At 55.4% G+C, this 25,310-nt stretch overlaps 1 protein-coding gene across 7 annotated transcripts; it reads right to left on the bottom strand.

The window, feature by feature from the left end:
• Nucleotides 1–3,733: 3,733 nt before the first annotated feature.
• Nucleotides 3,734–24,480, bottom strand: Fblim1 (filamin binding LIM protein 1). Of its 7 annotated transcripts, none has more exons than XM_071617384.1 (9): nt 24,415–24,480; nt 20,377–20,434; nt 19,803–20,144; nt 13,812–13,996; nt 13,181–13,298; nt 12,053–12,222; nt 8,897–9,075; nt 8,075–8,192; nt 3,734–5,070 (listed from the first exon to the last, which is right to left on the bottom strand). In XM_071617384.1, exons 3-9 carry the CDS (start codon nt 20,050–20,052, stop codon nt 4,957–4,959), a joined length of 1,134 nt encoding a protein of 377 aa, XP_071473485.1. In that variant the 5' UTR covers nt 20,053–20,144; nt 20,377–20,434; nt 24,415–24,480; the 3' UTR covers nt 3,734–4,956. The 7 variants fall into 7 exon arrangements, with proteins under 7 accessions (XP_071473485.1, XP_071473481.1, XP_071473484.1 ...); XM_071617380.1 differs by having other exon boundaries at nt 19,803–20,072; XM_071617383.1 differs by having other exon boundaries at nt 19,803–20,097; nt 24,415–24,474.
• Between the last annotated feature and the right edge of the window lie 830 nt (nt 24,481–25,310).

Below are 25,310 nucleotides of genomic sequence, written 5' to 3'. Positions count from 1 at the left end.
ACCCACGTTCATAGGTCAGGAATACTGAAATCAAAGAGCAAATGGAGGCGAAACAGGTCTGCAAGGGGGGGATAAATGGGACAGAGTTTTCATCCACACGCAAGTGACAGGGCTGAGAAACAAGGAAAGAGAAGGAAGGTCCGGAATCCATGGCCTGGGCAGCTGTGGAGTAAGCAGCGCAGAGCTGCCCGCAGAGGCCCAGCAGTGTTTTCTGCAGAAGCGTCCCTCCCCAGTCTCACCTGACCCCGGTCGGTCCTCTGGTCCTCTGAGAATCAGCGTGATTCACGCACAGGATGCCAGGCCCTTTCTGGGTAAACTGGGAAAATTTCAACTCTCTTGCAAACAAGAGGCCCGAGGTCTAAACTCGGTTTTTAAGAGGAAGGGCTCAACACATCAAAGATTTTTTTTTTTTTTCCTTCAGATTTGGGCCTCTGTTGCATGACGGCTTCTGGAACATTCTAGAACATGAATGTTTCTGAAGTGAGTCTGTAAAAGAGAGCCAGTTTCTCTGGACAGCCTTGGGCAGTTATACCACCTCTCTGGTGTGCAACTTTCTTGTCCTGAATTGGGCCGATGCTGGGTGGGGGTCACATATCTAAGCATCTGGGTGGGGCTCTGTTAAGAGGAGCCCTGGGGCCCAGTGACCACCGGGAAGGCTCAGGGCTCCCCAGCAACCCCATGCTGTTCTTTGCTCCTGTACTGTTCCGGCTTTGCCCTCGCTGAGCCAGGTTCCCAGGTGTCAGCGCGGGGACTTTCTGGCCAGCCCCTCTTAGCAGGTGGGCGTCTGGGCCAGTGTGTGGGGCTCCTTAGAGGGCATTCCCAGGACAGTGGCAGCAATTCCGTGGCCACCTCACTCGCTCTCTGGTTTTGCAATCTGCTTTCTTCTCTCAGCCTCACGGCAACCCGGTGCGGGGGCAACCAGGGGCGGGGGCGGGGGCCAACCACAACACCGTGCCCCTCCTGCGTTTGGAGAAGCCAGTGAGAGGCGTGAGAACCGTGGCGCAGGGGCCACTCCCAGTTCTCTAGCCCATGCTGCCCTCTAGTGGCTGTGCCCCACTCCTGCCTGCGGCAGCCCAGGGCCAGACCCTCGCAGTTGGGTTTGCAGAGAAGCCTCAGGACCCCACATAGCGGGTCACGACCCCTTGTCAGGACTCCTACAGCGAACTGGTACTTTATCAGCTCCTCTCCCTGTCTCCGAGTATCCATTTTTAGGTACACATATACATATATTGGGTATTTTTGTTGTTGTTTTGTTGCTAGTGGTGGAATGATGGAATCCAGGGTCTGGCGCATGCTAAATTTGGCTCTGCAATTGAGCGGCACTCTCAGGCGCAGCGCGTGCGCACGCATATATGTATTTTATATATTATCATCAATATTAATTATCATCACATTTTAATTTACAAATGAACAGGATTCACTGTGTTATTTCCACACATGCGCACATCATGCGATCCTGCATTGATCACATCTACTCACCTTCTCTGCCCTCTCTCCACTCCCCCAGACCCCTTCCCAGTCCCTTATGATCCCTCTTTCATTTTCCATCTTTTTTTTTTAAAGAGAGAGAGAAGAGAGAGAGATGATTTTTTTAATATTTATTTTTCAGTTTTTGGTGGACACAACATCTTTATTTTATGTGGTGCTGAGAATCGGACCCAGTGCCCTGCGCATGCCAAGTGAGCGCGTTACATCTTGAGCCACATCCCCAGCCCCTTTCCGTCTTTTTTAGCTGACATGAAATCCTCTAATTCCATACATTTTCCTGCAAATGACAAGATTTCGCTCTTCTTCATGGCTGAGTAATATTCTGCTGTGTCTATATACCGTATTTTCTTTATCCATTCATCTGTTGATGGGCACCTTGGCTGAAGCCATATCTTGGCTATTGTGAATAGCACCACAATAAACACTGGGATGCTAACATTGCCTACTTCATACATTGTTATTTTGTTGTCCCTGAAACTCTTGCCTGCCAGCACAGCCTCCTCCCCTCCCCCATAACAAAATTTGCTATCACTTTTTTTTCTGGGGTACTAGGAATTGAACCCAGGTCACTTTACCACTTTGCCCCCTCACCATTCCTTTTCATTTTGAGAAAGGGTCTCACTAGTTTGACGAGGCTGGCCTTGAACTTGCAATCCTCCGTCTCCCTCAGCCTCCTAAGTAGCTGGGATTACAGGCATGCTCCACTGAGCTGGCTTGTTCACACATTTTGGCCACAGTGAATAACACTGCCATGAACATGGGTATAGAAATGTCCCCTTGACACTAGACAATATTTTATCATTTTATTTTTGCAGTGGGAATTGAACCCAGGGGCATTTTACCACTGAGCTTTGTTCCCAGCCCTGTTATTATTTGAGTCAGGGTCTTGCTAAGTTGCTGAGGCTGGCCTCGAACTTGTGATCCTGCCGAGTCCCTGGGATTACAAGGACGTATCGTCACGCTCAGGTACACAGTGGATTTCATCTGTGCCCGTGAACTGCATTCAAAGGGAAGGGAAATTATTTTTGCCCAAGTGCTCTGTCTGTGCTTGGGACATGGCACAAGCCCTCCTAGGGTCAACAGAAGGAGGGAGAAAAGAGGACTGGGGGACAGGGGGGATGCAGATAAACACACAGCAGGACTCTCCCTAGAAGGGTCCTCTGATGAAGTCATTTACAAATGTGTAGCCTGGAAGCCAAGCCACCGCCCCCAGGGTTTCAAGAGGAATCCGCTGGGCTACATTTCACTAGGAAAACCCCAACCAAACTTGGCTACTAAGACAGCGCCGCTGAGGGCAGGCCACTGGCCCCATCCTCTCAGCTGCCCAGCTCGGACAAGGCTCCTCTGACCTGAGGATGCAGCAGCACTCAGCAGACATATCCAGGGCCCTGTGCCTCTGGGCCCACCCCCGACATGGACATGACCCCCAGGGCAGCCTCCGCCCTTCCCTCCCAGCCACAGCTGTGGTGCCCCACAAGGAATCCACCCACCCAATCGAGATCCTCAACTCCTGACAGCACACACCAGGCGCAAACCCCACTTCTGAAGTCCCCCCAGTCTCTTCAAGCTCTGGAGTCCCTCCTCACACCTGCTGACCAGGACACCCGAAGTCCCCCATGTCGTGTGGCCTAATAAACCCAGCTTTGTTGACGAAGAAGGTGTGCTCCTGGTGTTCCCAATGACAGGCACCACCAGCAGGACCCACGGGGCTGTTGACAAAGGAGCGTGGGCTGCATGACCCTGACTCGGGGCCAGGCACAAACCCCACCAGCCTGACCCTCCTTTCCTGCTCGGCAATCCGTGTCCCCAGCTGACAGAGGGGGTGTCGAGGCCCACACCCTGGAGCAGCAGAGGGAGGTGGAGGGCACCAGCCCCTCGATCTGGTGCTCTTTCCCACCAGGCACCCTGCTCTCTAGAGCCGGGCGCACCAGGCCACCCAGCGGTCACTGAGCTCGCAGGGAGGTGGGCCTGGGCAGGTGTGGGCCCTGAGAATGCAAACTGCTCCTCCTACAGGGTTGGTGGCTCTGAAGGGCTCCCTCCAGCAAAGGCTCCCCCCCCACCGGGCACCCTGTAACCTGTCCACTGCGGAACGGGGAGGGATGGGGCTTCCTGGTCTACCAAGCTGAGCCCAGTTCTGGGGAAGGAGGTGCAGGCACTTCCTGGACACAAATGCCACACACATTTTTCCAGGGCCACTACCAAACCCAGCACCACCCCTCGGGTCGTGAATGGATCACAGGCGAGCTTCTGACAGGTGCACATTTATTTGCAAGGCGTAGGAGGGGAAGACACACTCACGCTGTGTGGACATCAGTGCAAGGACTCACTGCTTAGCACGAGGCCCGAATGGAAGTGAAAGAAAGAAAACAGGACATGGAGCTGGCGGAGGTAACAGGACAGGTCTTCGGTTACCGTGAAGATTGAGGTGGCTGTGAAGGCTGAGGCTGGGCCTCGCTGCTCTAAGCTTAACGCAGGAGACTGAAAAGCCGGTCAGAGGGTCTGAGTGGCTCCGCCCCAGGGCCCAGAACCCGGAGCTCTCACAGGTGAGCATGCGGTGGGCCGAGGACCCCGTGGAGAAAAGCTGGTTTTAATCTGTTCTACGGGAGCCTGGTGGTGTCAGGAAGCAACAAGTGATTTTCCTTAAGAGGGAAGAACCTTCTAGATGTGGCCTTGCGGAGGCAGTGGATACAGGGGAGCCTGGGCTGCAGGGTTGGAGTGAGACATGGGGGGCAACCAGGGGGCTGGAGGGACACCTGCCCCGAAACCATCCTGAGGGGGTATTTGTGTGTGTGTGATGTGCACAGCCCCAGTTAAGGCTGCAGGAAGGATGCTCAGCCCCGTCCCTGTCCCCCAGCACACAAAAAGGCACTTAAACCACGTCCTGATGACTGGCTGCAGCACAGGAGGAGGCAGAAGGCAGGTGAGGGGCTGCTGACCTCTCCCCTCTTGCCCCAACCCAGCCTCATTCTGGGGTGGGAAGTCCAAGGCTGTGTCACCAGCAGGTGACATTCTTGTACATTTATGGACCAAGGGGGGATTTGTCCTAAGACTTCGTCCCACCCCAAAGCAAGTTATTCAAAGAAAAAAAAAATTATCTCCACAAATCTGAAGAATATCGTTTCCTATCACCTGAACCTCGAAATTCTTAAAAAAGCACTTTTAAGTGACATTGGAGTTGTTCTTCACCCCGCTTGGCCCTGTGCTCCAGGCTGGCCTCAGCACCCTCTGCTACATAGTTAAGTGTCAGTGACACAGGTGCCACCTGGGTCAGCACTCAACAGGGCCCAGAGGGGACTCTGGGTGTAAGGAGCCTTCGGGGGTAGGAGGAGGAGTTGACAGCCTCGGGTCACTGTGCACCAGCACCCAGGTGGCTCAGCTCCCGGCATCCCCTACACGCTGGGCTGAGCTGCCTGTTGGTCCTAGCGAGGCTCGGAAGGGAGGCTGGGAGACGAGGTCAGGAAGGGCCCCTCAGCAGCAGCCCGCGGCACTGCGCTTCACGTGGCACGGCTTGCAGAAGAGGTGGTCATTCAGCGGGTAGCAGCCTTGGTCCGTGGGCTCCACAGACAGGAGGATGCTGCAGTCCTGGGGAGACAAAGGCATACGTGGGTGTCCCTGGGGCTGGGAGCTGGCTGCATGGAGCCTGTCCAGGGGAGGAACTTGCTTGGGATGTGAAGAATAAACCAACTGGGGGTGGGCCTCCCCCAGGCTCCCCATATGCCCAGGCCCGGTGCCTAGCAAAGACCAGACACCATATGTGGGGCCTTCGAGCCACAGGGGCTGTGAGTGACAACAGCAGAGTCATTGCAGGGAGAGCCAAGGACACTCAGAGAGGGACAACCTGGTGACCCCTTTGGAATTTGAGTTGTGCCAGGCAGGAACCCTGCTGATGGCCAGATCGCAGCCTGGACCAGCCGGGCACAGGCCTGTGTGATGTCTGCTGAACGAGCCCCTGAGTCTAGTCCAGCTCCTCGTTTTGCAGGTGGGGAAACTGAGGTTGGGGGGGTCCGCCCCAGGTCGCATTAGCTGGTTCTAGAGCTGGGAACACACTGGGAATTGAGCTCAGGGTCTCACACAGGCTAGGCAAATACTGGACCTCTGAGCTAGAACCCCAGCCCAAACATTAATATCCCCAATTTCTCAAATCACAGAAAAATTTCAGAATGAAAAGGAGAGGAGGAATTTGGGGCCCAGACTTGATCAAGTCCGCCCTTTTGCCCCCAGTCCACACCTTTGGTGGGCCTCACCTGGGCACCTGCCAGAGTAACCCCGGGAACCATCCCCGTCCAGAGGCCTGGTCCAGGGCACAGCCAACTCCCTTTGGAAGCTGCGCGGATCCAGTCAAGGGGACTAGTCCCCAGATAGACAACTCTGGGCTGGCAGGTGGCCACCCTGACCCAGGGGAACCAGATGCACACCTGCCTCGCTCTGTGGCCAGCTGGGCAGGGCGCCCTCGCGGGGCTCCACCCGGAGGCTCTAGTGGAAACCGGCTGCTAAACCCCAGAATCTGTGTCATTCACAAAGGCTGCTCTTTGGTGTTGTGAGAGCATCAAGTGACAAACCTAAATGGGGACAATGAATATCATCTCCCCAGAGTGTCCTGGGGATTAAATAAGACGGTGTGTACAAAGGCATTTAATTATAAAACCCTACCCATGGGTGACAGTACTGTCACCCTTCCAACAACCATCATAAATACAGAGCCCAAGGCCAGCAGGGCTGTGGATGGTCCCGGAAACCCAGGTCCCTTCCTAGAGAAATGGCACCTCACTCCATTCCCGGCTGCTTGGGTCTGGAGCTTCACCTTCTGAAACATAACTGCTACAGACCTAATGCTGACTTACTTCAGTAGCCACGGTCAAGGTCACCAAGGACAAGCAGGGGGTTACTGCTAATCTAAATCACCACCGGAACCAATAAGGGCGATAACCGCACCTGCTTTTCCTCATTGGCCCTTACAGGTACACTATCAGTTGGACCTTGAACTATAACCAACAAAGACAACCTCAGTACAAGGCAGTTTTCTCCAGGTCCTTGGATGCCCTCAGTGAAAACAGGCTCTTGGGTCCATGTATCTTTTCTGTTTTTCTCCTGGGCTGGGGACTCACCCGTGCTAGCTGGGCAGGTTTCCTACCGCTGACTGAGCTGCATCCCCAGCTGTCTTGTCTTTTCTTTCTTTCTTTTTTGAGACAGGGTCTTGTTAAAAGTTGCTGAGACCAGCCTCAAACTTGCAATCCTCCTGCCTCAGCCTCCTGAGTTTGCATCACTGCCCCCAGCCCCCATGTACCTGTTTAAATGAATGTGAGCAAATAAATGCTAAGGATTACTCATTGACTGACTGAGGGATTTGCCTGGGACTCTCCGCTCCCTTTGTCACCAGTGGTAGAGAAGACAGAAACTTCAATGACATGGGGCTAGCAGCAGGTGTGGGAAGGGATTCTTGGTGCTTCTCCAGCCAGACCAGTGAGAGGGTCTAGGCTCCTTAAAAAAAAAACAAAACAAAAAAAAAAAAACAAGGAATAACAGGATGGTGACACAGGACTTTGTAGCCTCCGTGGGGCCCTGACTCCGTGGGCATTTCTTTTCCATCTTTTGTGGCACTGGGGATTGAACTCCGAGCCCCACAAGGTAGCTCTGGATTGCGGAGCTGCACCCCGGGACCACACCCACCACTCACCATGGAGGTCCCCAGGTGGGTCTCTGCTCCAGACCCACCTGGGGACCTCCATGGCCGATTCCTCGGGCTTGCTGCTGCTGCGGGTTCCACAGGCCCTTCCCTCTTTCTGTTTCCTGACTCCATCTCTCAATACCTGGCAGCTCTGCTCACCTGCCAGCCTCCGTTTAGGCACCACTGCTCTGTGAGGCTGCCTCTCCTCCCACCACCCTGCTCAGCCTCCATCACTGCCTTCTCCCCAAACCCGCCGATAAGTGCTCTCTTCAGCACCCACACAGGACCCGGGTGGCCTTACTCTGCCCAGGACCCGCTCTCCCTGCCTAGGGTGGTAGCAAGCCATCCGCTTCGTAGGATTCTGCCTTCCAGTGCCAGGGGCTGTCAATGCTGCTGTCACTCCTGGCACCCAGACACAGTGATTGGCTCCGAGGGGCATGCGTCACGGGCTGGGCCAATCAGGGGCCTTCTTGGGACTGTGTGGATGCCCTGCGTGGGGTTCGTTCTCGGCAAACACAGAAAAGGCAGAACCATGAGGCTGGGATTGTGGCTCAGCGGTAGAGCGCTCGCCTAGCACAGAAGATTCTCTCTCTTTAAAAAAAAAAGAAAAGAAAGAAAAGGCAGAACCGAGAGACAGAGAGACAGCCCTGATGCTAATCATCAAAGAGGTCACCACTGTGAGCTGACAGGTTTGCTTTCTTGCGGTAAGCAGTGTGACTTTGTGTCTGTCCTGGATACCAGGAATGCTGACGGACGGCTGTCTTTCTAATTCTTCCCATTCTCCTTTGTCTCTGCCACTGCCCAGCAGAGAGCTCGGTCCCCAGCCTGACCTGCCCCCCGTGCCCAGCCAGGGCAGGTGGGCGTGGGCCTCCGAGGGTCCAGGCAGAGAGAGCGCGGTCAGGTCATCGCTGCACCACTCACCTCGCACCTGTAGCAGTTTTCGTGGAAGTTTCTTCCCATGCACTCGATTTTGAAGGCATCCTTCCCATCCTGGGGGATGATGGGATTCTCACAGATGCTGCACACGGGGGCAAATTTCCTAGAGGGAAGGGAACCCACACTCAGGAGGCGTTCATGCGGACAGCCACCAACATTTGCTGGCAGAACTGTGGCTGGCTCAAGTTCACCTCCCAGAGCTGTTCCACACCTTGGGTATTGACGGCTCCTAAGGCCCCAACCACAGCGACCCCCCCTTCCCAGGGGGTAATTAGCTTGGAAGCCCCGGAGGAAGGTCCCTCTCTTTGACTTGCATTACAGATCACTATTTTTTTTTTCTTTCCCTCCTTTTCGGACAGGCACATCTGCCTCTCCCCTCGGACAGGGAGCAACTCCCGGCAGGGAACGAGTCTCCCGGATATCCACCTCCCCACGGCTTCGTCCAGCTCCCAGGGGCGGCGCTGGGGACTAGGGCCCCGGAGCAGGGTTCTGAATTGAAGCTTCGGTGCTTACCAGGGAAGAGCCTGGGTACCCAGTGGCTGCGTGCCTCGGTTTCTGCATTTGGTAAAAGGGACCTCTCGATCATACCCACCTGGGAGGACTACTTTGAGGATTCAATGGGCCGACTTAAGGGAAGTGCCGGGCAGTTAGGTGCACGGCCAGGTGTGTGGCCCATGGAAGCACTAGGCTCCTCTGGGCAGAGACTGCAGAGAGCTCTGCCCGGTCCCCAGCCCTCAGCAGGCTTCTCTGCTCTGCCGAGTCCCGCCCTGCCCCCCACAGCACCCAATGCCCCGTCCCCTCCCGTACCTGTAGAAGTCATCGAGGCAGTACACCTGGTTCTGGCTGTCCAGCGCAAAGCTCTCGTCCCCGATGCACCGGGCGCAGCTCACACAGGTGAAGCAGGAGGGGTGGAAGGCCTGGCCCAGGGCCCTGATGATGTGGTCCCGGACCACCTCTCCACACTGGCCACACTTCTCCAGGGTGTCCTGGGACAGAGGGCCCCTGCCTCAGAGCCGTCCATGGGTCCACCCATCCACGGACCCCAGACTCTTCTGACCAGCCACCCACAGGGGACCAAAAGGCCAGCAGTGCAGGAGCAGCCCGTGATCAGCCCCAAAGTTACAACCCAGACTCCTCCACAATGCCCTGAGCATCGCTCCTCGGCTTATAGCCAGGCACACTGCTGCGGAGCTAGGACTGAAGTCTTGTTACTGCGCCATGTTCGAGGCCAGGGTCTGCCAGAGCTCCTGGGAGATGCTTCTCCTGAACCTCAGAACCAGGCAGAGGAATCCCCAGGGAGTTGGCATGCTTTATCCTACACATGATGGATCTGGAAATTCTTTCCCTTTTCCACTTAACTACCTGGAAGCTTAGAGGCCAATTCTATGTTCTACTTTAGGAACCATGGGAGAGGTCTTTCAACATCCATTTATGGGCACTAACTTCTCCTCTGGTCTTATCTCACTTTCTACTTTGATTTTCCTTCTGTTTGGATTTCTTTCTTTATTTTATTTCTTTTAGCATTATAGGCATTCCTTTTTAGAAACTCTGTGTTCAGAATATTTAACTTGAGATTTGTCCTCTTAAATTGTTAAGTGCACAATATCACCGTGACTGGAGATATTTATAAATAATAATAATAATAACATTATTATTATTATTATTATTATTATTATTTTGAACTCAGGGGCACTCAACCACTGAGCCACATCCCCAGCCCTATTTTGTATTTTATTTAGAGACAGAGTCTCAGTGAGTTGCTTAGCACCTGCTCTTGCTCAGGCTGGCTTTGAACTTGCGATCCTCCTGCCTCAGCCTCCTGAGCTGCTGGGATTACAGGTGTGTGCCCCCACGACCAGCATGAATTATGTTGCAAGATGGAAACCAAGGTCTTGCTGTGATAGATAAGAGCTCTACTACTGAGCTACATCCCCAGCCCTTTTTATTTTTTGTTTTGAAACAGGGTCTTGTTAGTTGCTGAGGGCTGGCCTCAGGTTTTCAATTCTCCCAAGTTGTTTACAGGCAAGTGCTTACCATGTCTGCCCTCCTGTTCATTTTAACTGGATTCCACCTGGACAGGTGCACTGCAGAGAGCCTTTGCCCTTCCCCCTCTGTTGTGGTTTGGATGTGGTTTAAGTGTGATCTGCAAGGGTCCCTGTATTGGCAGATGGGTCCCCAGTGTGGTAATGTGGGAGGTAAAGGGAACCTGTCAGAGGTGGAGCTCACTGGGAGGTGGTTAGGTCCTAGGGGTCCTGCCTTCGAAAGTACTTCTCATAGTTTCCATGAGAGTGAGTTGTTATAAAAGAGCAAGTTTGGCCCTTCCCCAGGCTCTGGCTTCCTGTCTTGCCATGTGACCTCTTCCTCTTGCACACCCTCCTGCCATTGGATGCCATCTACCATGAGGCCTTCACCATAGCCCAGCTGATGCAGGCTACATGCCCTTGAACCTTCAGATCTGTGAGTCAAATTAACCTCTTCTCTTTACAAAGTACTCAGTCTCAGGTATTTTGTTATAGCAACAGAAAATGAACGAAAGCACACTCCCAGGGGCAGCTGTAGCTCTTCTGTCCCCAGAACACTGCTCACGTTTTCTTCCCGGCTGCTTCCAGCAGTAAGCCCCCTCCCTCTCCTCAGGGCCTCACTTCTGCCTGGCTCCAAGCTGAAGGAGGAGGTAGGGAACCCCCACAATGTCAACTGGATGCCAACAGAGGGATGGGGTGGGAAGAGCTGGGTTCCTTCCTCTTACGGCTAGGCCTCGCCGGCCATGGTGGTCACAGGGCTGTGACTGGATCATCCTGATTGTTTGGGATAGTCCCAACTCCAAGGAACCTAACCCCTGAGACCAGGGTTTTCAAGCTCCAGTGCACGTGAGACACTTGTTAAAAACACACTCTGCCAGCGCTTCCACCCACGAGGACACGGCGGGGCCTACACACAGGTGATGTGGGTGGCAGCCACCCAGGTCCTGAGCTCGAGAACTGTGAGTGTCGAGGGCCAAAGAGACTCTGCAGATGCGGTTACGTTAGAGACCTAGGAACCACCAAGTGAGTGTCCCTGTGGGAGCGAGGCAGAGGGGGACTGACAGAAGGGGGCAATGTGACAGTCCCTGGGGCCCCATGCCACACTGCTGGCCTCTCAGCAGGAGAAGGAAGCCAGGAAGGCACAGAAACCAGGAAAGTCCAGGGATGGCTTCTCCCAGAGCCTCCCAGGCTCCCCACCTTGACTCTGGCCCAGGGAGACCCATTTGGAACCTCGACCCCCAGAGCTACGGGAGAATTACAGGTACTGCTTGGCGCCACCGAGTCTGTGGCGACTGGTTACACACACCCCAACAGCCCATGTGTTAGATGCTTGGTCCCCATTGTCACTGTTGGGCTAAGGGGCCTCGAGGGAGGTCCTTAAGGGATATGCACTTTCAGAGGATCGTGGAATCCTGGCCCCTTCCTCTTCTTTTATATATATGTAAGTTGTTGATAGACCTTTTATAATTATTATTATTTATTTATACCTGGTGCTGAGAATTGAACCCAGTGCCTCACACTTGCCAGGCAAGTGTGCTACTGCTGAGCCACAGTCCCAGCACCCTTTCCTCTTCTTTTACTTCCTGGCCATGAGGTGAGGGGTTTAGTTCCACCACATGCTCCCACCATGATGTGCTGTCTCACCACAGACCCAAAATAGCAGGGGCAACTGATCATGAGCTGGAAAACTGTGAGCTAAAAATAAACCTTTTCTCTTTATAAGCTGATCATCTCAGGTGCTTTGTTATAGTGATGGAAAGCTGACCATCACATTATAGCAGCTCCGGGAAACTAATTCATCATGGCTGAGCTCCATCTTTTTGAGTCTCAGCTTCCTCATCCGTGAAATGGGCCTACCCAGGAGTATTGTAGGGAATGAATATAACATCTCCCAAGCACCCAGCTTGGTGCCTGACAGCTGGAGGCTTGCCTCAGGGGTTACCTGGTAGCAGGATTCACAGAGGGGCCGCCCATCCTTCTGGTAGAAGCTCTGCCCGGCCAGCTGGCGGCGGCAGGTGCGGCAGGTGAAGCACTGTGCGTGGTACTGTTTCTTCATGGCCTCCACGGCCAGCTCTCGGGGGGACACAGTCTTGTGGCAGAAGGCACAGATGTCTGGGATAGAGGAGGCACAGGCTATCACAAGGAATGCGGGTGGCCTTTGCAAAGCTAAGGTCAAGAACAGTAGGGCTGCGGGGTGGCTCAGCAGCAGAGCGCTTGCCTAGCCTGCGAGAGGCCCTGGGTTCCATCCCCAGCACTGCAAAAAAACTAAAAGACAAACGATGAACCGAGAAAAGTGGGTGCATCTCCTGCCTCAGACAGGACCCATCTCCCCTCGGGCCCAGGAGCGCGAGCTCTGCACCCAGCACTCCCATCCCCAGTGCCTGGGGCAGGGGTCTGGGTGGCAGGCACTTCCTGCGGTGCTCAAGGAGTAAGAGGCAGCCAGCATGGGTGGGAGGGCAGGTCAGGATGACTAAGTGGGCAATTCAGCAAAAATACCCCAGTTACAATCCTACCTACCCTTGGCCACAGCACTTCCTCTTCTAGGAATGTAGCTCAGAAACACGTGTGCATGGGCAAGTGACCTATCTGTGTGCAAGGTGACTCATCTCAGCAAGAAACCACCTAAGAATCCAGCCACAGGGGTGGTGGCACAGAGCTGTGACCCCAGGCACTCAGGAGGCTGAGGCAGGAGGATGACAAGTTTAAGGCCAGCCTCAACAACTTAAGGAGACCCTGTCTCAAAATAAAATAAATAAATAAATAAAAGGGCTGGGGAGGTAGCTCAGTGGTAAACCACCCCTGGGTTCAATCCCTAGAACCAAAAAGAAAAGGAAAAGTAAGAAAAAAAAAATCAGCACTTTTGCTGTCATAGCAAAGGGTGTGGATGAATATTTAGAAGAATTTTAATTATGAAGAAAACAGGTCACGGCAATAGAAACTAGATGGATGCTCAACTATTAAGCCCATGGCTCCCAGGTGAGCCCGGGCAGGCAGGTGGGTTGCTGTTCCCCTGCCTCTTGCCTAGCAGCCCATCTGGCCCCAGGGCCCTGGGGAGCAGCTGTGGCCATACCTGTGGAGGTGTCTCTCTCCGGGAAGCTGACAGGCTCTTCTGGGGGAGGTGGCAGCTCCTCGTCTCGGGGCCTGAGGTGACCTGGCCGAGGCTGGGCTGAAGAGCCCTCTGCCAGAGCCTGTGGGGACACAGGAGGAGGTCGTCCATCAGGGACTCCCTGGGCCCTCCCAGCTCTGCTCCTACGTGGGTGGTCCCAGCCACCCTTGGCCCCACTGTTCAGAGGAGGAAACTGAGGGTCTGGGAGGAATCAGCAGGGAGCCGTGGCCCCTGGAGCCGGGTCTCCCCACTCCTTGCCCTGGGCTCCCTCCACCAGGCAAAGCTACTTCCATTTCTATGGAATCTCCCAGAAACAGGTTCCCCCAGGACGCTGGGCTGAAGTGACCTCAGCCCTGCCCCAGGACACCTCCCATGTCTAATGGCCCCTGCGAAGGCAGGGGATTAAAGCAGTTTTCTATGCTATAAGGGATTTAGGTCACCAATCCTGACCACCCCCTTGGGGACTTTAAAGGGTCTTGAAGAGGCACTGACCTCAAGCAGAAGGGGCCAAACCACCTCCAGTCTCATAATTCTGGAAAGGCCTGGAAGACCCAGGTACCCCCGCCCCCCGCCCAGGGGACCCAAGCTTCAGTACCTGGGGTGGGGGTGGGGGTGGGGGCAGGTGTAGCTGCTCCAAGTCTGAAATGAGGGGTGTCCCCATTGGGGACGCCTCATCTGGAGGCGGCAGGCATGCAGGAGGGGGTGGCGGAGGCGGCGGGAGGAGGTCCAGGTCACTAAGTGTGTCCTCACCATCTGGGGTGGGAGGAGGGGGAGAGCATCCTGAAACAGCAAGGGGACAGGGGGTTGGCCAGAGTGCCACAGGGGGACAGAGGAGGCGTCTGCTGATCCAGAAGGCAGAAGAGCAGGTGGCCAAAGGCTCAGGTCCAGGGGCACCCAGACCTGGGTTCCATCTGGCTTGGCCACTGACCTGCTGTGGGTCCTTAGGCAAATGACACGATCTCTCTGAGTCTTAAATTGCTCAGTTGGAGCATTTTAAGGGGCTGGTGTTGAGGACATGACAGTGGCAGCGAGTGGCACACGCCAGGGCCAGCAGACAGGGGCTGGGAGAGCCTCTGGAGACCTCTGGGGGACACAAGCCATCAGCCCCTCAGGCTGCAGATCTCAAAGCCCTCTGTGCAAACTGGCATCACCGTCACCTGGGAGCCGGTCAGAAGCGCAACTTCTCGGTCTGCGTCAGGCCTGCAGAGTCAGACACTCTGAGGGTGGGGCCCCCACAAGGCGCTAAGAAACCCTCCAGGTGTCTCAGATGTGGCTCAAGAGGGAACCCCACCCTGACTACAGAAGATTCCAGTAACAATCGTAGGGTGTTGAAAGCATTCAGGTGGAGAGTTGATGGGGACATTTTTTTGTTGTTGTTTTTATACTGGGGACTGAACCCAGTGGTGCTTACCACTGAACTACATCCCCAGCCCTTTTTGTTAATTTTTTATTTTGAGACAGGTTCTTGCTAAATTGGTGAGTCTGGCCTCGAAATTGCCATCCTCCTGCCTCAGCCTCCTGAGTCACTGAGATTGCAGGTGTGCACTGGACCCAGCTGATGGGGAGCTTTCAGAGGAGCCCCGTGGTTATCATCTGAACCCAGCGGCTACCTTGGCAGACACAGGGGTCTCGAGACTCCTGTGACACTATAGGAAGCTGTGGGTACCTCCATGAAATGTCCCCACCCAAAATAACCCCCCAAAACAACCCCTGAGCTGTAATTATAAAATAGAAGCTGACTTCCACTTATAATAAATTTGGGACACAGAGAAGGAAGCTGAATGAGACCACAAGGCACAAAGGGACAAAGTCAGCAGGTGGGTTGGGACACTGTACAGACCCAGTTCCTATTTCTGCAACAAGTCAACAGCCTGAGGAGGAAGGGGGACTTCCCTGGAATTGAGACTGCAGAGAAAAACGACCAACATGATAAATCTGTTCCATTGTCCAACGGAGCCGCTTACGTGTGGCTAAGGAGCTCTTGACCTCACTGAGCGGTGCTCCAAGCCTTAGTATCAACAAAAGAATGTGAAAAACAGAAACACACAAACAAAGAAGAATGCGACCTGGTGGTGCACGCCTGTGATCCCAGAGGCTCCGGAAGCTGAGGCAGGGGGATGGCAGGTTGGAGACCAGCCTCAGCAACTCAGAGACACTCTGTCTCAAACTTTTAACAACAACAACAAAAAGAACATGAAATATCTCATCAACGATTTTTTAATAAGTGATTTCATGCCGAAATAATATGTTAATGTTGGATTCCATAACCCATTATTAAAACGAACACGGCTTATTTCTTGTAGCTTTTTTCAGTGTGGATATATTAGAACATTTCAAATCACATACATGGGGCTGGCTGGCAATTGGGACTTGACTTCTGTTTTTTTAAAAAAAATATTTATTTGGGCTGGGGCTGTAGCTCCGTGGTAGAGCACTTGCCTTCCACGTGTGAGGCTCTGGGTCCGACCCTCTGCACCACATAAAAATGAATAAAGATATTGTGTCTATCTACAGCTAAAACATTTTTAAAAAATATTTATTTATTTTAGTTACTAAGTTTTTTAAAAATACTTTTTTAGTTGTTGGTAGGCCTTTATTCATTTATTTACTTTTGTGCGGTCCCGAGGATCGAACCCAGGGCCTCAAATGTGCTAGGTGAGCGCTCTACCTCTGAGCCCCAGCCCCAGCCCCTGACCTGTTTTAGTTGGACAGCACTGACACAGACCTTATGTGGATCCTGAATGAAAGAATTAGTCACCTCATTTAATTCTCATTTTCTAGACAAGCAGAGGCTACATAGTCCACTGAATTATACAGCTCCAAAGAGAGATGAGAGTTGGGCGGGTGGTTCACGCCTGTAATCACAGCGGCTCAGGAGGCTGAGGCAGGAGGATCATGAGTTCAAAGCCAGCCTCCGCAATTTAGTGAGGCCCTAAGCAATTTAGCGAGACCCTGTCTCTAAACAAAAATAAAAAGGGCTGGGGATGTGGTTCAGTGGTTAAGCACCCCTGGGTTCAATCCCTGATAACCCCCCTCAAAAAAAAAAAAAAGACTACACATTACATAATCCATTCATCCTGCTACAGCAAAAAGGCATTTTCATGACCATCAGAGGAATTTAGTTATAAACAGAGTATTAGAGCATCCTAAGGCATTCCCTTAAATTGATTAGGTGGTGTCTGCATGGTGGCCATGTAGGAACAGGGCTACATTTAGAGACACACTCTGCCAAATGCATGAAATGCCACAATTATGGGGGTGTCTTTTAAAATATTCTGCAGAGGCGTGCTCAGCAGGCGAGAGGCCCTGGGTTTGATCCCCAGAGGAAGGTAAACAAGAAGATAAAATACTCCGCAAAGAGGAAAAAGAAGAAGAGAACAGGAATAAACAAATGTGGCCAGATCTTGGTGACCACTGAACTGATGTGGGTACTCGGGGCTGCAGGTGCTGTCGACCCCACTATCATGTACGTCTGAACACATGCACACGCACACACGCGGGCACACACGCGCAGGCGCGCGCACACACACTCTAGCACAAAGTCATTTCTGTTATTAGCATAGCTGCTCCTGAGACCCAAGACTGACGGAGGCAGGAGACAGGGTGGGCCCCGGGGAGTGGACTCGATCCTGAGTCTGGTCAGTGGACACAGACCTCCACGTGCTCCCGAGGTGGAGTATGAGGGGCTCCCCAGCCCCTCCTTTCTCCTGTAGAGACGACCATGCTCTCTACCGTGTAATGCCACCAACAGAGGCCAGAAGGCGGCTGGGGGTCAGGAGGGAAGCTGTAGAGGGGCTGTGTCATGCCCACGAGAACCTTCTGCCCACGGCCAGGTTCAGGGCGAGCACTGTACAGAGGCCCAGTGAGAAAGGGACATGGGGGACACTCTGCCCATCTCCTGTCACTGGGCACAAGTTAGACCAGGGTCTTGTGAGCTCAGCCTCCACGAGATGCCCATGGAAAGCAATGGAAAATTCCAGAAGCCCAGGAGCCTGAAGACCTAGGCCTCGCTCCGTTCCTAGCCAATTCCCTGGACACCCCAGTCTTCAGGTTTCTCAGGGACAGGATAAAGAGATTAACACGGCTTCCCGGGGCTGAAGGCACTGTGCGGAGGGGAAGGGCGGAGGGGAAGGGCGTGCTGCACACCTGGGAGCACCTGGGGGCTTGTCCAAACACAGACGGCTTCCCCACCCTGTTCCTGACTCAGCAGGGTTGGGGCAGGCTGCAGGAATTTGCATTTCTGGTAAGTTCCCTGGTGAAGCCAGGCCTGGTGCCAGGGCCACACGTTGAGAACCACTGTTCTAGCCCAGAAGTCACACCTCCCTGACCTCTTGGGACCAAACAACAGTTCCACATCCATTCATCCAATGTGGGACACCCAGGGTCAAGGAGTTCTCGGACGGTGGGACAGGAGAAAAACTTCTAATACTCTACGGCACAGGGGACTAGGGATGACAAGGATCCTGCATCCCCAAGTAGGTAGAAGAGAGGGTTCTGAACATTTCCAGCACAAAGAGACGGTACATGTGTGAGGGTATGGACATGTCACTGTCCTGACCACACTGTATGTTTGTTCACATGTGACACCGAACCCCATAAATATGTACAATTATTGTTCCAATTTTTTAAAAATATTGTGCCAGGCCTTGTAGTGCACACCTATAATCCCAGAGACTCTGGAGGCTGAGGAAGGAGGATTGTGAGTTCAAAGCTAGCCTCCGTAACTTAGCAAGGCCCTGAGCAACTCAGGAAGACCCTGTCTCAAAATAAAACGTAAAAAGGGCTGGGGATGTGGCTCAGGTACTGGGCTCGATCCCTGGTACCAAAAAAAAAAAAAAGTTGTGAGGCTGGGGACCAAAGATCACTTGAGCTCAGGGGTTTGAGACCAACCTGGGCAACACAATCAGACCCCTGCGTCAAAGTTCACAAAGTGTGGTCCCCAGACCAGAGCATCAGCTCGACCCAGGAAGGTACAAGAAATGCAAATCCGTCCTCAGGCAGCCCAGCTGGGTCAGAAGCACCCTGGGCGGGCCCAGCTGTGTTGGAACAAGCCCCGGGTGACAGGGATGATGGAGTGTGGGAATTGGGCTCTGGATGAGCTCATGAGTCAGGACTCAGAGCTCCGAGGCAGCAAAGAGCGGTGGCCTCTCCCAGGCCCTGCCTCGGGTTTCCAGGACACCAGCTGAGGAGGGTGGGCAGGAACGCGGGGCCCCAGGTGGCTAGGAAGGTGAGCCTGTCTAGGGGCCAAGGGCAGGAGGAGGGAGAGCAGGTTTTAAGAGAAGCCAAGAGGGGAAAAGCACCTCAGGTGTGAGAACCAGGCAGTGCGTCTGCGGAACGTGTATCTAGTGGTGGGCGAGCGGGCGAGAGAGCAGCAGGAAGCAGCAGATGGCAGTCTGCTGTGGAGATGGCCTTGTCCCCAGCACCCCGAGGTGTGGGCACCCCAGACTCAGGACTGAGCTGCTCATCTGGAACTTTCCTTCGAGATTCCCCATGCTCTGCTTGAGGGCTCCAAGTTGGCAAATGGCCACCAGCCACACTGACCGGTGACCGTCAGGCCACCGCCTCCCAACAGTCTGCTTTTCTCGCACACTCCCGGGGTCTCCTGCCTGTAACTCCAACAACCCCCGACCGTGGCCGGGGCCATCTGGCACCTCAACTGTATTTCCCGAGCGCCTCACCCACTCAGAGGGGCTGCGGGATTTTTCTCCCATTGGATCGCGTGTCCTGACAGTGAAGTCGGGTCAGTGTGGTCCTGGTCTCCAGAGGGAGCAGGCTGTGTCCGTGGGATGTGTGGTCAAGAGGCACACAGGGAGCGTGTCACATGAACATCCCAGCACACTGTCCCTGAGCCCGTGTGTGGCACTTCTGACCACTGTCTGGTTCCTGAAACTGGAACTTGCTATCGGTCTTACCCGCTGGTTTCCATGGTGATGGGTGAAGGGCTGTCCCAGTGTTGCTCTCGGGCAGCAGGACACCTGACCAGGCACCTGGGGGGCTCCAGGGACTGGGCTGCCATCTTAGGCTGGCCTCCTCTGCAGTGCCCTGTAGGGCAGCAGCAATGCCCTGCCCGAGGCCCTGGAATCACCTTCCTCACTTCTATCAACCCAACAGCTGACAATTTCCGTGAGAGTGACAGGGACAGAGGACTACAGCCTTCCTGTCACTTTTTCTCCTTTTTTTTTTTTTTGGTACCAGGCATTGAAGCCAGGGGTGCCTAACCATTCACCCCACCCCCAGCCCTATTTTGTATTTTATTTGGAGACAGGGTCTCACTGAGTTGCTTAGTGCCTTGCTGTTGCTGAGGCTGGCTTTGGACTTGGGATCCTCCTGCCTCGGCCTCCTGAGCTGCTGGGATTACAGGCGTGCGCCACTGTGTCCTTTTTTACAGACTAGAACCCGAGGCGCAGAGAGGGTGAAGCAGCTTGTCAACATCACACAGTTGAGAAATGGCACCAGGATTCGTCCCAGACAGACGGGTTCCAGACTCTGCCTGCACGTGGTGGTCACTCAGTGAGTGACTCAGAGCCTCTCTTCCTCCCCACCTGGTGCTGCCTCCGCCCTGGTCCCCCTGAAGTCACCCTCTTACCTCCGTTGGAGAGCTGAGGTGGTACAGTTGGCACAGGGGCTGCAGCCCTGCCGGAGGGCACCCAGGGGCTGGGCTTCCCCACCGAGGCAGCCCCCGCAGGCTTCACGGAGGCAGGGGTCTCCCAGGGGTGGCCACGCCGGGCCTCACAGGCCGCCTGCCTCACTCCCTCAGTCACAGCCACGTCGCGGCGCGGTGGTGCCAGGGTGATGAACACGGACGAGGCCACCCTCTTCTCCGGCTGGGAGGCCATTGCTTCAGCTCCGGCTGGCGCTGGGGACAGAGTGCGGCTCAGGCTCTGGCCGGACACACACCCGTCAAAGTCAGGGGCACGGAGTCTCCCTCCTGCCAACACAAGGGGACATCGCCCGCCATGCCGGTGTCCCACCCAGTCCAGCCACAGAGGGGGCAGGGCGGGAGTCCACCAGGTGACTTGGCCACAGGGTGGGACCCAAAGCCTGGACTGCACCTCCCCCAAAGCCTGCACACCTGGGGAGCAAAGGGCAGCCCTGGGCGCTCCACAGTGGCTACGGCACCTGCCCATAGGGCCACACCCCAAGTCACCTCCCTCACCTACCTGGACCCCAGTTCTCCTGGGAGAGCCTAATTCCTCAGAGGCTGTCAGGCCAGCTGCCCTGTGGGGGCAGAGAACAGGAACAGAAGTTCAGACAGCAGGGCCGGGTTCCCAGAGACAGAGGGGGCAGAAGGACAAATCAAAGACACCTTTTACCAAGACCTGCTCTGTGCTCACGTTGCCCTGAGCACTTGATGCTTATGAATTCAGAAATCCTCAAAGAGGTAGGCACCATTATTACCCCATCTCACAAGTGAAGAAATTCAGAGAAGTCAAGTCACTCATCCAGGGTCACACAGCAGTAGAGACAGCATTTGAACCTCAAGCCCATCACTTGGCCACTCCGTTCTGCTCCACCCACAAGCCAGTGTCCTTTCCTCCCTGCCTTCTATCGCCCAAATCTCTTCCTGCCCCATCTCCAAAACCATGGCCTCTGTACGGGCCCCAGCAGTGTGGGGGGAAACAGCTGGGTGGTCTCCAGTCCCACCTCCTCTCCTGATCCTTCCAGAGTGCTCATCTGATTTTAACCGACCTCTCTAGGTCTTTCTCTCTCACCTGCCTTGGAGGGTTCACCATTGGCTTTTCCTCTCCGGCACTGCCCCCATCCCAGGGTGAATTTCTGCTTTCCCTTAGAGGCCAGATCCCGCCACATGTCCTCCACAAGGCCTCCCTAGAGTCCAGCCTCAGCCAGGGCAGCTGTCTGCTTTCTCAGGACCATGATGGCTCCCCACAGGACACACTGCCAGCTCCCCATCAATGTGTCTGACCCCCACGCGGCGCTGCCTGCCTTCCGCTGCCTGCACCGTACCGTGCCGTGCCTGAGCGCAGCTGGTCTATAGCACAGACCTGGGAGGGGACAGCACCCGGCCTCAGGGGAAGGCGTCCTCCATCGCCCAGGCGGGTCCTGCAGACAGCAGCCTCTGGTGCCCAGGCTGAGGTGGGGCCACGGGTGGGGAGAGTTGATGGCCCTCGCCCAGCAGTGCTGCCAGGGCTAAAAATGTCCCCCTTTATCTCTCTAGCTCTGGTCTGGGCCACCTTGGATGACCCTGAAGTCCAGCCTTGGTACATGGGGGGAGAGTAAACAGAACGGGAACCCTGAGAAGTGGGCTAGCAGGCAGGAGGGGCAGAGCCTGAGGGACGCTGATGGTGGACTAGGAGCCTGAGTGGTCCCTCACAGCCCTCCTCTGTATCAAGTGCACCATGGGCTCTCTGTGGCTGACGGAGAACAACAAGGGCGGCATCTGCTGCCAAGCTCCTGGTTTATGTTTGGCTAAAAATAAAGATGCTTAGTCTGATAAGGAAATATCTGTTTGCAGTCAGGTGTGGTGACTCCCAGTGACTCGGGAGGCTGAGGCAGGAGGACCACAAGTTCAAAGCCAGTTGCTGAGGCTCTAAGCAACGTAGCAAGACCCTGTCTCAAAATAAAAAAAATAAAAAGGGCTGGGGATGTGGCTCAGTGGTTAAGCGCCCCTGGGTTCAGAACTGGTTACCAAAATAAATGCATAAAATAATAATCTGCCCTGAATAAGGAATCCATATAATAGGAAAGAGCTTTGAAAGTTGTTTAAAAGTGCCTCCCTTTTGTTTCTTGTTTTGAAGGTGATTTTGGAAGTATGTATGCTTATAGAGGCTGCCTTAGTCTTTGGTATTATGCTTTGTTATGAATTTAAGAATCTATTTTTACCCAGGACTACAGCACATGCCCGCAATCCCAGTGACTCAGGAGGCTGAAGCAGGAGGATCACAAGTTGGAGGTCAGTCTCAGCAATGTCGTGAGACCCTGTTTGAACCACGTACAGCCAGAGGAATGAGAAGTTGTGCTCCATTTATGTACTATACGCCAAAATGCATTCTACTATAAAATTAATTAATTAAAAAATAAAATAAAAATGGGGTTGGGGTGGTAGCTCAGTAGAGAGCGCTTGCTGAGCATGGGTGAGGCACTGGGTTCGACTCTCAGCACCACATATAAATACATAAATTAAATAAAGGTCCATTAACAACTAAAAATAAATAAATAAAAATAAAAACTTCTAGGGGTGGAGCTCGGTGGTAGAATGTCCCTAGATTCAATCTGCAGTACTGAAAAAAAAATCTAGTTTCCTACTTGGTTGTCAGAGTGCACCTGAAATTTAGAGAATGAACACCCATGGCACCTACTGGGTGCCAACCTCTGTGCTAAGCGTGCTATGTGACTCAAACTCACCTGGTTCTCAAGGCAGTTGCAAGAAAGGTCCATTATGCCCCCAGTTCTCAGATGGGCCCCATGAAGCCCCAGTAGTTCAAGTGAATGTCACAGGGGGACCAGAGCAGGCAGGAATTCTAACACAGCAGGGTCCAGCCTGGAAGTCCAGGGGTGTCCTAGGACCTGAGGTGGCCGCTAGCCCAAATTCACAGGCCTGTTCTCAACCCAGATGGCCCTATCCAGACTGGGTAGCTTGTGGTCAGCACACTCTAGACGGTCCCCAGAGACTGCTTCCGACCTTAGGGACACAGCCTCCACCCCCCTCCCCAGCTCTGACCCCTCCTCCATTCCTCCGGGAAATCAGATCTGCTTGCTTTCTGGGAAAACGTCCAGGGCTGAGGCCAGATGTTCACAGCTGTGCACCCCCCAACCCTCCCAAAGGTCCCCTGCAGGGACTTCAGGTCCCCACGGGAAGGAGCTGAGTTGAGGACTTTAAAAGAGCTGTCAAATCCCATCCGAGAAAGGGGGCCTGGGCCTGCCCTTGGTGTCCTGCGCCCAGGTCACCCTGGAAGGGCTCAGGGAACCCTCGCCCCACCCTGCTTCCCCCCAAAGGGCGAATCAGAGCGTCAGTTGGGAACGCAGAGAAAGTGGGAACAAAGGGAAGGAAAGCCATTTCCTGTCAAGAGGAAGGAAGGAGGCTGAGACCAGCCAGCCACCGGGCGGCTGCAGGCTTGGGCCCAGGGGCGGGCAAGAGCTGACTGATGGGGGGGCCGCCCCGCCCCCGCTGGCCCCCTTCCTGCTCCTAATTCCCCTCCAAACCACCTCTGAGCTTTGTTCTTTAATACCTTAATAAAGCAGGCCATGTCGGATCCAGAGGGAACTTTGCTGAAGTGGGGAGATGCTCCCCATCCCGCTCCAAGGTCCTGCAGCTAGCGAAGGATTCCCTCCTCCTCCTCCTCCGCCTCCGCCGCCGCCGCCTCCCCCACCCCCAGGAAGAGCACGGAGCTGCGTTGGCTGCGCCCCACCTCTTTCCCGACGGGTGACCCTGAGCAGTCACCCCACCTCTTTGGGCCTGGTTTTATTTAAAAAGTGAGAATCTGAGCCTGTCCTGAAGGGTGGCTGAGAGGACACGAGGAGAGTGAGCGCAGAGATCTGGGCACTTGATAGGTGCACCGAGAAAGACCGCGGGTCACCCGCCCGGGAGGAGGGAGGAGGCGCCCGAGGACAGCTTTCCCATTATTAGGAGCAGGAATCCGGGAGCTGCCCAGCCTCTTCCGGGGATTCTCAGATCTGGGCTGGAGGGGCCCCACGCCAAGATCGCCCCAGGCACACACCTTGGGGACCGTCCCGGCACTCGCCGTCCCAGCCTTCCCAGCCCGAGGGGCATCTGAGGCCTCGAGAGGGGCAGCCCTGGGCCGCTCCTCCCGCAGGGACCCCGTCTGGGGAAAGGCACCCCGAGCTCCGGGAGCTCCAGAAACCCGGACCCCTCCCTCAGGAGGGGAGCAGGGCGGCTGGCCGGGTCACCGTGGGGCGCCGCCGGGGACTTTAATTCGATCCATGTGCGGGACGCTGCCCTCTTTGTGCGGGAGCTTCCGCCCTGCGCGCCGGGTCCCTGGCGCCCCGCTCCGGGGCAGGGACACGACCCCCGCCGTCCCCGCCGCGCCCTCCCCCCCTCGGAGGACACAGACGGAGACGGAAGGACACAAGGACAGGACAGCACCTCCCCGCCCCTCCTCTCGGAGCGCCCGGCCGGGGTCCGCGGCACGGGGTGGGCTCCGGCTGGGCTGCCCGCGCTGTCACCCGAGTGCAGCCGGGACGCGACGCCGGGACGGGACCCCCCCCTCCCCGCCACTTACCTGCGCCCGCGCCGGCGGCTCCAGCCCGACGCCCAGAGCCCGGCGCCTCCCGCCGCGCTCCCGCCCTCGCTCCCTCCGCCCCGCTGCCCCGCGCCGCTACCATAAAAGGTGACGCTCGGGGGAGGGGGCCGGTCCCCGCCCCGCGGAAGCGGCCCCTACCTGCCCCCCCACCTGCGCGGCCGCGCCCCGGCCGCCCCCTCCCCCTCCCTTTGTTCCCGCGACCACTCCTCCCGGTCCCCTGCGCCCAGGCCCGGGGGTGGCGTCCTCCCCCGTCCCCTTCCTTTGTGCACCCTGAGTGGTCCTTATTCTCCCCCTCCCCAGGGTCACCCTGGTTGACCACCCCACCTGCCCGGTCTGCTGGGGGATGGTGCTCAGCCAGGAACTTAAGAGTCAGACTTAGGTTACTGACCCATTCCCTAAACATCCCTGGGCGGCAGGCCATCTCGCTGAGCCTCAGTGGCTTCACGGGAATGTCCCTCTGCCTATCCCTGCGGCCAGGCCTAGGGATAAAAGGCGTCAAAGCCAGTGAGGAGCACACAGTCAGTGCTCAATATATGCTGGGTTTGGGACTTTTTTCAGGAAATGCCTTGGGGAGGAGGGGGCTCTGAGTCTCCAGTGGAGCTGTCTGATTCGCTGTCTCCAGCTGTCACTGCTGGTCTGGATCCCTTAATCCCTCTGGGGGTGGGTCCCAGGGTCCTGAAGGCGTGGGGTGGATAGGTGGGACAGGCAGGGCCCAGCTGGCAATCAGCTTACCTGGTTTGGTAGCCTGCACCAGGCCACTGACCCCTCCCTGCACCTTCCAGTTCCCACCTGCCACGCAGAGCAGATAGAATGGGGGGGGGGGGAGGAGCAGCCTAGGCTCTGGGACCAGTGCGGAGGGGGTGGGCCGCTGGTCC

Source organism: Marmota flaviventris, chromosome 10, assembly GCF_047511675.1.
Source record: "Marmota flaviventris isolate mMarFla1 chromosome 10, mMarFla1.hap1, whole genome shotgun sequence".
NCBI lineage: Eukaryota > Metazoa > Chordata > Mammalia > Rodentia > Sciuridae > Marmota > Marmota flaviventris.
This window is presented reverse-complemented; position numbering and strand designations above follow the sequence as displayed.